This window comes from Phaethon aethereus (assembly GCF_964289735.1).
Source record: "Phaethon aethereus genome assembly, chromosome: 5".
NCBI lineage: Eukaryota > Metazoa > Chordata > Aves > Phaethontiformes > Phaethontidae > Phaethon > Phaethon aethereus.
In genome coordinates, this window is record NC_138579.1 from 40,057,431 (window position 1) to 40,072,283 (window position 14,853).

The following is a 14,853-nucleotide window of genomic DNA, read 5'->3' on the forward strand; positions in this document are numbered from 1 at the left end:
CCCTTTACTTTAGGAGAATTCTTTTTCAGACATTGAGCTGTACAACACACTATTTCAGGTGAAGTCCAGTGACTGATAGAATACTTTGCTCATACTATGTGTTAATTTTTCTCCTTCAAAAAAAACCAACACCCAAACAAAACCACCCTAGATCTTCGTTACAGTGCAGTCTAGTCATCTTTCTTGTTTAAGTTTTTCCAAATGACATACAGGTTCTTATTAATATGAGTAACTACAGATAAATTCAGCTCCTTTAATTTAATGTTCAGACTTTATTCTGAACATCAAAAATCCAGCAAGGACTCCTGAGGTTCCTCACCACTCATTCCACATTTCTGGAGATCACCCTTCCCATCACGGAGGTGGAGGAGATGATGGCTTTGGTGCTTCTTGAGCTCCTTGCTTCCAGAGGAATTTCTTTAATACAAGAAAGAATCAACACCCTTTCGTTCTAAGTGTATTCACACTATCTTGTAATTACTCAATGCTGAATAATTAGCTCTGTCTCATTCTGAGCATCCCAGAATAACCGTTTTCTGTATCTTCACTTAATTTAAGAGTTCACACTAGCTTAGTATCTACTTCTATCAACATTTGGAGAAATAGCCGTTCAAACTTGACCCACATGATACTAAATAAAGCTAATACACACTTAAATACACCATTGTATGAATTTTAGGTCTGTATCTGCATCAACAGCAAGCAGCTATTGTCTTATCTACATCTTTGGATTACAGAACAAAAACTACGTAGGTCTTTCCATCATTCAATAGCTACCCAGTCAGAGCTGTTCATTAGTTACTGAAACAGTCTCTTGTAACCTCTAAATAAATTTGACAGAGCTATCTAAGCATATCTTAGTCTTCCTTCCTATCTACATTTTGTTTGCTATGTACAGACCTTTTTCTTGCTTACTACAGTTTACTACAAGAAAGCAGTGAACAGTTGTGAAAAGAAAGCAAGCTATTTCAAGGATTGCTCGATTACTTCAATGAAACAAAACAAAACCAATAGTTATTTCTTCGCAATGGATGACTTCTTATTTTTTCTGAAAAAAAGTCTGTGTAAGCAACATGCTTAAATAGCAAAGTGTATAGCTGTCAGTGATGTTTCTCTTCCACTGCTATACCTCCTCAGGTCTAAAAGGCAGATGACTAATCAAGGTGATCAGATGCAGCAAGAAAGTGCTGGAAGCACAGAGGAAGAGATGTAATTGATATATTTGAGTTACAGTGAAAAAAGGAGAAATATAAACAGCTTCACTGAGCGTGCAACAACAAGACATTTTAGGCTGGTTTATGTCATCATAAATCTCTCTCACAGAACACTAGCTTCTATAATAAAAGACCAGCTTAGCCATTAAGTAAAATGAGTGCCCAAGAACATTTAGAGACTGAGAGGAGTTTGACATCTAACTACATGGATTTGAGCCTCCAGTTACCAAATCTTCTATCTGTATCCCAAGCGTAATAAAGGCACAACAATTTATAGCAGGTAGCCTAAATCCTTTAGTCGAACTTTTCTTCCTCAAAATAGCACACAATATATTCCAATATCCAAGCAAAAAAATGCTGCCAGCACATATGGCATATTTGCTACTAATGAAGCAAGCATTTAAGAAAGGCATTCCAGCAGCCAGGAGTTTTATTTGCCTAGAGTTCAGATTTTTTTTTTAATATACAAAAGTTTTTTCTTTTTACATAGGAAACCAAGACACAAGGGATGCAAGAGTTCCTAAAGATTTCAGGATGCTGCAAACTATGTTCATGTAAAAACCATTTCACAGAAGCCAACATTCAAAATAAGATGAAGATTGAAAACATCTTCTTTGAGGCAGCTCACATCCCAACATTAACATTTGTGTGACAGGTTTCTACAGAAAAAGCTGTTACAGGGACTTCAGTCCCCGAATCGTCAGTCTCGGTGGAAGAGCTTAAATATAAAGAAAGGGGAGCAAGAATCTCTTGTTTTCCAGGTACTGACTAATCCAGATGTGTAACAACTTCTCCCTTCACTGGAGTCTCATCCGTTTTTCAGGTGGTCCTTTAGCACCAGCACTCTGCTGAGCATTCTTTACAGTCTCTTTTTCCTCTGACTTGACAGCTTCAGGTGCTGGTTCTGGTTCCTTCTTGATTTGATCCACTTAAGAAGTAACAGCAAAAGAATGTTAAACCTCCAATTTTTATTCCTAAAATACTGTTCAGAGTACTTAGAAAATAGTGTTGATGTCAAAGGGACAAAATTAATATCAAAGGTATAGGAATAACCAAGGACTAAATTCATACCTATACAGGTAAAAAAGTGGAATAGATTGAAGAGATACAGTTCATGCTTTTCCTGTTTTGAGGTTCCTTATGATCAACTCAAAGCCTTCACATGCTTTCATGAGCTTCTAGCACCATGCAAAAATCACTAAGATCCTGGACTGACTAAACTGCTTCCTTATTCACCCTTTCATCCTCCTCCTGCTTTCAAAGGATTTCCTGCATTTGGACCTTCAGACAACAGAGTTTTACAGACAGAAAGAACAGGAGTAGAATACAGATTTTTTCAGTTTCACTCTGGCTGTCACAGAGAACTCTTACATAGTACTTTGCTCTTACCTAGTACTTTGCACAATTAGGCAATGCCAGAATTCCTAACCACCTCAGCAGCAGCAGCAAGGAGCTTATATGGCAACTGGAAGACAACATTATACAGAGCCTATGTTTTAAGTCTTGTGCGAATATTAAGGATTTTACCTGGGATAGGCTTTTCTCCAGGCTTTTGCTGTGGGGGAGGAAGAAAAAAAAACAACACTCCATGTTATTAGAACCAAAGTCATAATTCTTAACCCTTCCTATTATTCATTTAGGAATAGAAACCAAGCAATGCACTTTTATACATGAGAGTTGAGGGTAGAAGGGTTCACTAAATACACTTTAAACAAAATCCAATTAATGTTTTATAACAACCAGTTTTTCCTCTGACAACTGAAAAGCGCTAATGCAAAAAATACGCAGTTAGCCAGTCTCTCCCACATCTGAGGAGTAAATAGTTTTGTGAGATGCTATAAACATCATTTCCTTTGCTCCCAAGTAGAAGACCTGGTGGAACAAATGGCTACTAGAGACGATCAGAGGTAATCACAACAACTTCACAGAATGCCAAGAATTTCCACGCTAATTAATGAGCCTCCAGAACAATGCAGTAACTAAAACAAAATAGCTGTGGTGGCTTGATTGAGCTCACAAAGCAGGAAACTGGAAGCAGCAGCAAAATCTGATAAGCTGACAAGAACAGCCCCTCTGTGATTAGATAAGGAATTTGTATACTAAAATTTGCCCTCATAATTTTGCCAAGGTATTAATGACTTCTGCAATTACAAAGGGGAATCCTACATTCCAATCAGAGCGTTCCATTTCAAATTTGTTATATAAACCATGTTACCCTTGCAGAAAGGACACAAAATTCCCATTCAGTTTCACCTGTTCAAGTACTTATTGATTGTCTTAAGTTCTAACTAAGTTACAGTGACACTATGGCTTAGAAGTGTCATACCTGAACAAATCTGGGTGGAAACTTTTGTCTTAGGTCTAAAAGCAAAGCATCGACCCGTTGCCTTTGGAAAATAGAACTTGGTTCTTCTTTCTTCTTGGCTTTTGGTTTAGCTTTCTCTGCAAGTCACAGAAACATAAGCCATATTAAAAGTTCTGTTCTCTTAGCAGCTCTTTGTTGCATGACAAGTTGGTATCCATCTCTCCTCTAAACTTCACCTACATTTTCCCTTTGACATCAGTTATTTTTTTCATGGAAGACAGATTAAGGACAATTCTTACCTCCAGACAAACTGGTTTGGCTTCTGAAAATGTACTTTGGTCTCCAGCGGGTTGAAGAATTGCCCACTTTGTTGACACACAGCTCACCATTTTCATCTCCCACCTATGCCTCGATGTTCATCTCCATCAGCATAGAAAAGTAAGATTCCTTCCACCTGACCGGGAGCACTAACTTACCCTTCAGACAGCCACTTAACATCATCTCTACAGCACCACTGTGAATTGCCTCAAGCTTTTCCCTACATTACCTTCCCTCTTCCAAAGTATGCAGGAGCAACTAGGAATCATACCTCGTTCTTCTTGATCTTTGAAATGCCACCAATAGCCCTTGGATGGATGATAACGACAGTAAGACATAGCTTCTTCAAAAGCAGACTGAATTCCATGCACTGCAGTGAGCTTTCAGAACAAGAACATAAGGCAGTGTTTAGAATTTAAGGAGAAAATAGAGTATAAGTTTTTGAAAGCAGCGATTTTTAATTAGTATTCTGTATTCATTTTCGTTCTGAGAAGGGACCTTGGGACATCTGGTTTTGGACCAACTATGTAATCTCTTTAACAGGCTCTTACAAGACCTTTTCTGAAGTGTTTTTCTAAACTGACAGAGAAAAACTTGCAAAAGCAGTAGTTTACTAGAAGGGAAGAAATCAAAACAAACCCAAGTATCCAATTTCAAAAGAAGTACCACATCAACCTAAAAACATAAGCTTCATTTAAAGAGAAATATTACATTACATTAACATTCCAAAGCAAGCTTCACTCAGTATGTATTTAATTACTAGCTCATATGTATTTGCCATGTAATTTTTCTTCTAATTATTCAAACCTCATGCTGTTCTGCCAATTGTGCAGCTTCATTTATTCTGATCCTTCATCCTTAAACAACTGTATCCTACTTTTTGGACCATACTGCACTCTCCCAGGATCTTTCATTTCCATGTGGGATGCACACCATGTTAACCAGTGGGATTTGTTTTAAGTTACTGTATACCACACAAGATCTTTCCTCAAAACAGCAAAGGAGAGATTTAAACAGCCTGGGGAACAACAAAAAGTAAAAGCAGATACAAACTGGTATACATCATATGCACAGAACACTTACAACTCTGGAATTAATGACAGACCCTAAGTCAGGTGCCTGATAAATCACTCCAGCAATAATATAGTAGTCAGCCAATGGAATAACTGTGGGGAGAAAAAAAAAAAAAAAGGCAGGATCAATTTAAAGCTCTGGCTGAAGACTGTGTATTTGTTGCTGAGTTTCAGTAGTAACAGCAGAAATTGCAATATTCACCTCATCCCCAAATATTCTCTTTTTTACCTTTTCCTCGAGGGTGCTTTATCTGCACCTTAGACACAGACTGATAAGGAGAAAACAAACAAGGTCTGCTTTACATATAGAAAAGCAGCGGGTTTAAGTCCTGTCCTACTGCAAACAAAAAACTGACCTTACAAGAGTTGGGGTTTTCAGAGCTGCACAAGAACAGTCAAGTGAACTGCACTGGAGGTAGTTCCACTTGCCTTTGCTACCAGTAGAAACCCACAACATAATATCTTTCATTCTTCTGGCCTCTACAAGCTTTCTCCAACTTGTACAGCCCTCTTAACTAGATTTCCCAGACCCAATGGCAGCTAAGCACACACAGAGCATGCCTTTCTAAATTAATAGTATTTTGCCAAAAAAAGACCAGCTTCCAAAGGTGTTTGCTAAATCAGATTTGGAACCCCTACTGAGTGATCAAAAAGTCTTGTTTATTAGAGCTGCACTGCGGAGGAACATCACAATTGCCTCCATAATACATTTGTCAATTTAGAAACTATAGCGATGCTATCAGCTTCACATTCCTAAGGATCTTCCCTGAGCACACATTTGTTCCAGTTCCTCCATCTGTACTAACACATTCTGTCTGAACCTTTCTACTGACAGGACCCAATTCATCCAGTATTTGCATTTTCTGACATTTGGACACCCGCCTAAATTAACAGACCAAGACAGGTGGGTGTGTATTACAGCCAATACCCACTTCTCCTCAAAAGAGGATTGTCAGTATTTCCTTAGAAGTGGAGCAAGACACAGAACAGCAGCTTTACTGTCTCACAGCTCTGTACCAGAACAGCCTACTTTCCTAGATAGGTACTCTCCCTAGTCATTGGGTCTAAAGATTTTTCAAAAAAATCACTTCAAGCAGGCAAAAACTTGGCTTAAAGAATTTAAAATATAAATATATTTAAAAAAAAAAATACAGAAGTCATAAGACAGGCCTGCACCAGTTCTATCTGTGTACTCAACACTAGCTGTGAACTCATTGCATTTTAGTTTTCCATCCCCATTCTCCTGTCTCAAATACAGTAATATTTGCACCATGATAAGACGAAACACATGGGCAACACCTGAGCTAGGGAACTGTGCAACTCAATCAAGGTACCCAGCATAAACTGTACAGTCACAGTGGGAAAAACATTACCAAACAGTTAAGTTCCACCAAACATAGATTTGCATTACAGCAAAAGACTGAGCACACATATTGTGGAAGTCCCACCTCTACTCTTGATGTAAAAAGTGTCAGAACAGGAAATTAAGGGATGCATAATATTTCTGTACTCACCTTTTGAAAGCTAGACTCAAAACCTTTAATAAAGAACAACTTGAAAAATCTTTTAAAGAAGGAATCATGTCTGTTCTTTTTCAGAACTGCAATATAAAGAGGCCATTACCTGACATAAGCAAATAAAAAGCATTGCCAGACAAGACAAAGTCCTTGGAAAGGCCATCAATAACACTGTGAGGAACGGTGCTGTTGTCTCAAGATTCCCTCACAATTCCAAAGTACTTAGTTCTCAGAGAAATAACCAAAACAACAAGCATTTCTGATATCTCATGGTCATTCTTCGCATGGGTCGTTGTCTTCTACTGACGAGATCCTACTCAGCAGTATAACCAATCCACAGTTGAAGGTGGAAACAGTGCCATAAGAGTGACGTGACACAAATAGAAGCATGAATGATCCCTCTCCCTAACTAATGGAAATCATCAGCTCTCCAAAATAAATAAATCTATCACATACTAGCCACTTTAGATGATTAGCTCAAATTAAACTAAGCTCATCAGCCCCAAGCAAGGATATCATTAGCCTTATATTCAAATAATTAAAATGAAAACTCTTGCATAGCCTAACAGATAAATACAACATGGCATGAACGCTATTATCAATTTCCCAGGGCAAGATATACCACAGGGCAGCACCTTCTCAGTGCACTCTTCTCATACCACCACAAGATGGAAATCCCTTCTATTAGCACACTAGAGGTCACTGCTAGACAAAATATCTCCACCCCACCACAAAGCCTCATAACCCTTTTATTTAGATTTAAGATAAAGACAGAAAAGGAGAACCGTAAGTGCTTGAACACAAATTAGGAACAGCTAAAAGCAACTAACTGATGGGCCTTCTCACAGTGACAAGAACTGAGTGACTTTTACCTTGTGTTGGAGATTGCCTTTGCTGCTTTCGGATAATAAAGAGAATGGGCTCTTGAGCATGAAGAAGAATGTACTCCACTCCAACCATCTGGCTGAAAAAGAAGGAACCAGAATAAGTATCTTCCTCAAAGTAAAATCTGTAGGATGTGCAGAGCTACCAAAGGGCCTGGCAGTAAAGGGATGAAGTTCTGATGCTCTGGAAGCTCTTCTATGTAATGAGCAATAAAGGCATAGGATTTCCTGAGCTAGTTATCAAAACCTAGCTGCATATACAAAGGGAGTCATAACAACCTGACACAACATCTAAGTAGAACATGTTAGCAAGCAAATAAATAGCAAGATAATAATCGATCACCATAGAGATGTCATTTCAACCCAGAAACAAAGGACCAGCGTATGATGTGACCACCTGCGTGTCTGATGTGAAAGCCTCTCTGCAACCACATCTGAGCACAAGTGACTTTACCAACGGACTTTTAGCTCAGCTTGCATGCTCTCTATCATATTGTGGAATCTTTAAATAGATCTCAAACATCTCACTTGTGTTCAGTGTAGCAGATGGGGAACTGCAAAGAAAGTTAACTTGCACATGCTGCAATCTCATTACACAACCATCTGTGATCAGTTTATTTACAACACTCACTACTTTTATTATCCATACTAAAAAGCCAGCTCTTTGGGGGAATTACGTACTAATTATGGCACATAGCCAGTTGGGATATGGAAACACAAACTATTTATGAACTCAAAAGTATCCCCTAACATAAACCCTATTCACCACAGAAAAACATTTAACTACATTACCATTACCCAGGTTCTGTTGAGCTGGGAGGATGAGAGAAGACAGCTTTTCTAAATCAGAGAAATATCTAAAAGGTGATTTACTGGAATCTCAGATCGTACAAAGAATCCTTTATGCTCAACACCTCCTTGAAATGGCATCAGAGGAAGAAGATATCCAAATACAAAACAAAGCTGGGCTCCCTGGCAAGTGGTGGGACTAAAACGCACAGAACAGAAGGAGGTTGCCAGCATGCTTCAAACATCAAAGCCTCTGGATGGACATATAAAGGACGCTGCACAGGAAGCAGTTCCAAATTACAACTTACTTCAAGTGGTCCAAGGTCATCCGCTGCATTTTGACGACTTCATTGTTACATGTTCGGTCATAGAATGGGTTACTTCGCTCTGAGAAATAGTCCAACACACTCCCATTGTTTAGTATTGGAATCCAGGAGCTGTCCACCCAGGAAATTCCCAAGAGATTATCTGGGAAGAGAAATCCACACTGAGTGCCAAAGCAGTCAGAAACACTACAAATAACTGCAAGAGTAAATTGCCACTAGTTAATGATTATAGCAGGGGAAGGAGGTAGAACATAGCCTCATACAAAACCAGTTCTAATTAAAAATGTGCTTCACAGAGTTCAAATAATAATTGATCTCCTTTAACCTTCTCCAGTTCTGTTGTAGGTACACAATAGAAATACAGTCTTTTTTTATTATTGCACTTTTCCTTCCTTGACCACTAGTTGCTGGTACATCTTTATGTCTCAAGAACGTGAGCAGGGTCTGTGTGTCCATGTGTGTGCATTGTGTTAGCTGCAGTTAATTAGCCCTGATACCGTATACAATATCATCATACTACATCTACTCAGCAGTATTATACACAGTTTATTTTGTGAACCATAGCATTAGCTGGGTCGAAAGACAATGCAAAGCACAGGTCCTTTTGAAAGTTACGTATCTGGTAAGTTGAATTTACTAAACTAAGTTAGAATCAGTTATGGCAAGCCAGGGGAGAAATGTGAGAACACCCCACACTAAATCTGAGCCTGGTCATGTTTAAAACAGTTTATTTCTCACAAAAATAGTTTCCAAGCTGTAAACTATGATGCTGAAAAATAGGTAAATTAATTAAACCAAGAGGGGCTTTTTGCTAAAGCCAATGAGTAAACTACTGAGTGAAACAAAATATGAAAAGAAATAGTGGCATTGGTAACATTTCTAAGATGTTCTGTTATTAAAATACCTATTACTATGATACCACAACAGCTGATACTGTTTATGTTTCAGAGATTATTTTTTATGTGGGTGAGATCTAGAATAAACAAAAAAACCAAAACGGCAGACACAAAGATGCTGTCTTCAGGCAGATGTTTCCCAATAGTCTTGAACATGAAATTCTATTCCTGACTCTACAATTAATCTGCCAAATTGCTTGCAGCAAATTACTTATTCCATAAGTCAGTAGATATTACAGAAATCTAACTACAGAGTATTAACAATTATATAAAAAAAGCAAGCTTTTTAAATGAAACATACTCTATAACCTTCAAATCATTATATGCCAGTTAAGTTCCTACAGATTTGGGGACATTTGAATTAAAATCTCTGGATTTTATTATCACAGTGCAGCAGAGTGATGTTTCTCAAGGAGACCACAGAAACCAGTGTGAACAATTGTTCCACAGTCAACAAATCTGCTAATGTTAAGGATCTGTGAGGCACATTGAAGAGCACCCTGAAAATTCATCTATTTTAAATTGTAGCAGCACCAAATAATATTTCCAAGACACAAGAAAGCAGGAAACAAAGACGTGCATTGTTTAGAATTAAAAAACGTAAGTGATGAGAAGTCATTGAAGACTGAACAAAGAATCAGAATTCCCGTCTCGCAGGAACCACTCCTTTATGTTCACACATTATATACATACCCAGAACTCCCACTTCTCATTCCACCATGAATATTTTTCTTCTGCAACAACTCTGCATGCTCAAGGATGCCTGGATCAGTTCCAAAAATGTCAGCTCATATACTATTAGCAGCTTCCCTGAGGAACAGTTAATAAAGTAACACTAGCTGCCCAGCAAACCAGGAAAAATGCAGCATGAATAGTCATGCATAAATCATTTTGCCTCGTTAATCTCAGAATTGCCAGCCTAACTCTTTCATAGAGCGAGGTGGGGTGGGGAGGAGTCTAGAGGCATTCATGTTATTTCACATACACTATTCTCACTCCTCACTATAAAAAAGGAAATCTCAGAAACACAGCACCAAGATCTATTATTAAGCATTTAAGTTGTGGTAGTGCCAATCATTCTTTCAAAACCAAAAGACAAGCCCTCCTTCCCAACAGCACCAAAATCTTATGGCTTGCATTCTTGCCATAATAAATTCAAATACAAACTTTTATTGCTTACATGATTAAACAATAACTACATTTCTCAAGAGGAACATCAAGCAAGCTGCATATATATATAGCTATAATGCTGTATACAGACTGATAAATGCATCATAAAATGGCATATAAAGTTGGGCTCTGAGGCTCAATTATCTGTAACTGCTTAGTGCCAGTATTTGTAATTGCCTTTATAACTAGCAAGATTGTTCTCTTACACTATTCTTGGAAAAAAGAGGAAGAACAAAACCAACAGTGAACTTGACATGCCTGTTATTCCCATTAAGAAGGGAGTACTTCTGTTTATTTTGGGTATGAAAGGATGATGTTCCTGCTTCCCTTTTCCTTTCAAAAACAGGGCATCTTGTTAAAGCATTTTTTGTGAAATTTGCATCACAGATGCAAGAGTCAGGTGTTTGCTTGCCGGCTGGATAGCCCAACACTAGGCTTTGACAAACCGGGAGGAACAGGAAAATAGTTTGACAGCTTAAAAATAGAAGTATGCCTCAAAATCTGCTTAATATATTGAACCATATTGGACAAAAGACTTTGAGGGAGCTTAAATGATCTGGATTAAGACAGAAGGTTCTCACACCAGCTAATAACTTACTACAGCATTCCTCCATTATCTGTCCACATAGCTCCTTGCCACAATCTGAAAGAAGGAAGTCAAATGCAAACAGGACTGCGGACATCATTAAGTAGGAATTTGAAGAAAAAAAAAAAAAAGAGAAAGCCTCTGTGGCATTATCAAAATTAACCCCTCACAAGCTTTCCCTAAATATCTACTCTTGGTCATCCTCTGAGACTCTAAGACACAGGCTTTTGCTGTGATTCCATTCAGGAACCCTTATGGAGAAAAATAATTTCCTTTCTCCTGTCTCCTCAAACCCTTCTTTCTCTCTCAAAGTTCAAAGTCTTCACAGTAGCTTAACCTGTATTTTGTTTAGAATGTAAACCTCCTTTAATATTTCATTCAAATATCACCCCTTATTCAAAACATTCTCTCTTTCTTTTCCTATCCCCGAATTCCCACCCAAGCATTTCTTGTTTTCAGCTTGCTTTCTGGCTTTTCTAACATCTGGCCTGCCTCACCACACCAACCCGAAGCGCTGCAAAGATTACCAACCTCATTCGCTGCTTTGGTCTCATGCAAGTCCCACACATGCCAGTGTCTCCCACTCTCCTCCACACTTCAGAGCTAAAAATCTCATTTTAGTTCTTCCCTTACATTACCTCTCACCCCACGACCCCCTTATTCCACCAGAAAAGGCAGAACTGTACCAGAAGGGAGGCTTGTTTTCCCAAGGCAGCCCTGAACACACCCTCCTCACCTGCCTCATGCCCAAGAAAACTGCTTTTTGTACAGTTTTTCCTCCCAGTTCCTTCTCGTGACATAGATGCATTAGTAACGCTACTAAACTCTCCTGTGCAGAGTTTTCAAAGGCGTGCAAACAAACTCAGTAGCTCCATTGCCCCTACACGAATAAATAATAAAGCACTAACAAAGGAAGCAGCGGTGCTACCCTCGCACCTTCGGCCACACCTCATCACCCCGTCACTTGGGCGCTCCTTGGAGCGAATACTATCAGCACAGCAACCTCCAGCCAGCCGCGATGGTGGCCATCACACCAGCCTCCTCCTTCAGCCGCAGCTGCCCCGGAGCAGCCAGGCCCGCCGCGCTCCGCCCCACGGGGAAAGCTCGCCCACTTCGCGCTCCGCGCCCGTCGGCGGTGCTCAGCCCAGGGCGGCGGGCAGGGCCCACAGCTCGACACGGAGCGGGCCCCGTCACGACCCGGACCCGGACCCGGACCCGGACCCGGACCCGGACCCGGACCCGGACCCGGACCCGGACCCGGACCCGGACCCGGACCCGGACCCGGACCCGGACCCGCGGGAAGCGAGCCCCGAGCGCCCACATACAACCCCGGCCCTACCTCGTATATCCACCGCCGCCATGGCCGCGCCGCGTACTTCCGCCCGGCGCCCCGACAGCGGGTGGCGGCGAGGACAGGAAGCGGGGTAGAGCGGCGCCGGCAACAGAGACGGCAGGCGAGAGCGGCGCCACGCCTGGAGGGGCGGGGAGTGGGCGGGGCCTCCGACAGAGGGGCGGGGCCAGCTGGTGTGAAGGCGGTCATCGGCCATCCCTACGGGACGGGACGGGACGGGACGGGACGGGACGGGACGGGACGGGACGGGACGGGACGGGACGGGACGGGACGGGACGGGACGGGACGGGACGGGACGGGACGGGACGGGACGGGACAGGACGTGAGAACGTCCCTGGTCCCAGCACGCAGTCGCTGGCCGGGGAAACACAAGCGTGAAGCAAAGGGTTGGGCTGCCCCAGCCTCCCACGACAACCGCTGCTGTTCACCCATGAGTGATGCAGAAAGAAAATGACGGCATTAGTGACGAAAACGAAATGCATTTTTAATGATAATTCTGAGCTGTTTGTTCAAAAACAGAGGTATAGCTGTTTTGTTTAAAAACAATCGTTTTCACCTCATCTTGGCCCTCTAGTAATTGCCAGTCACTTTCAAAGTGAAAGAGATGTGGGCTGCCGGCTCCTGCTGAGCATCACACCCAGTCCGGTCGAGTTGGCTGGGCTAGCCCTGATTTAGATTGCCATGTGGGAATAATACGGGATGTTTGCGATCACACCATCAGAACACTGCACAGTTCCTGTCCTGAGGTTTGGTCCTTGGAATTTTAACTCTTAAGTGATATCACCAGACATTTATAGGGTGAAGAACAACATTCAGTGGGTAGAAGAACATATGTACACCGAAGATTAACAAGCTTTTTCACTTGACTGACAACTGCAATCTACCAATCTGCAGCACAGAGCGCCCAATACCCCCGCGTCCCACTAGCGTTAGCTCCACGCGCCCATCTCACCCCAGCCTTTGCGGAGGGCTGCTGGGATCAGCCCTTCCCTCGCTGGGAGCAGCAAGGTCTGTGAAGTGAGCCTGGAGGTTACCACCTCACTGATGGCACATCGGGGTGATAACTGGTGATGGAATTTCTTCCCCTTCTATTAGAGACATGTATAGTGTGTATAAAGTACAGAAAAGTGATATTATTGTTGTATGACAGCAATCATAAAGTTAGGACAAACCAGAGCTGACGCTGCTTATTTGCTCTTCATTCCATCCTCTTGTACTGATGCATTAGGAGACAGACTTTAATTGCATAACCACATATCCTTCTTTTTTTTTATCCCCAGGATTCCTGTCTCGTTCAATATGTTAGAGTTGCTATATGACTTGTGGATATAGTGGGTTTGCTTTCCGTGAAGCAGAGTTGCCTGCAGAACATTTGCCTTACGTGTTTCAGATGTTGAAAGGTGTCAAGGTCTTGAGTGAAGTTACAGAAAGTGACAGGATCAAAGAGTTAAGGCAGAAGAATGCTGCTTTGCAGAACTGGACTCTATTCTTCCCAGTGACATAGGCATACATTATACTAATGAAGTTTTTTTCAACCTAACATTTCACAGTTGCACAGTAATTTCAGTCTCCCATTTGTTGGAGGCTGACACCAGGGATCTGATCTATAAATGTGCTGAGCCCTTGCTGCAAATGAAGTTATGGTGGTCTTGCTTTGTGTATTTATAATTCTCTGCACTCTGAGAAGTCAAGTTCTCCAAAATCCCTCTCAGATTAAGCACCCAAAATAAGATTTTTGTAATTTCTGTGCCTCACGACTGCATCTCTAAAAGGGGGGTGATAACAGGTCCCTTAGCTCTGAGTGGTTTGTGTAATAATGTCTGCAAAAATATTATGATGCTGGGGTGGGTAGTGACATGAGGAAATTAATAATTCCTGCTCCAAACCAGGATTTGCTTAATGTGCAAAAAATAAGCAAACAAGATTGAACAGTGGAAGAAAGCGAAAAGAATAGATGAGCATCATCCATCCTTAATGCTGAATACAGATGAATGCCATGAAAATATGGCACTTGATAGTCTTTAATGGCACAACTACATTAAAAATCAAAGCTAAGCCTAATTTTTCAATTTTCTTATTTCTGAGTGCTTGTCCTTGCTACTGAGATGATAATATTCTGTATAACATGCTTTTCCACCCGGTAATTCAGGTGTGCACACACACTGCAGATCCCCATTCGTTAGTTAACTGCTACCTGTTAGCAGTTTCTACCTTTGCCGAACACACCTCTCTAGCATTAGCCACAGCAGAGTGTTTCCAAATGAAATTATGACAGGTTGCCATTTAAATATCCCTGTCATGAACAATCCTTCCAGAGAGCAGAAATGCCAACAGACATAACAGCCAGCCTTCTGGGGCAAGTCTGATGCCCTGTCTCATTCTATTTTCGTGCAAGCCATTTCTCTGCAGTGGCAAATAGGAACT

General features: G+C 41.0%; 1 protein-coding gene across 1 annotated transcript; it reads right to left on the bottom strand.

The window, feature by feature from the left end:
• Positions 1 to 1,403: 1,403 nt before the first annotated feature.
• Positions 1,404 to 12,439, bottom strand: MED6 (mediator complex subunit 6; the record flags this gene model as incomplete). Its single annotated transcript, XM_081999835.1, has 8 exons — positions 1,404 to 2,142; positions 2,742 to 2,769; positions 3,541 to 3,656; positions 4,109 to 4,217; positions 4,921 to 5,003; positions 7,300 to 7,391; positions 8,409 to 8,568; positions 12,418 to 12,439. The coding sequence occupies 8 exons, from the start codon at positions 12,437 to 12,439 to the stop codon at positions 2,012 to 2,014; spliced, it is 741 nt and encodes a 246-aa protein (XP_081855961.1). The 3' UTR covers positions 1,404 to 2,011.
• Between the last annotated feature and the right edge of the window lie 2,414 nt (positions 12,440 to 14,853).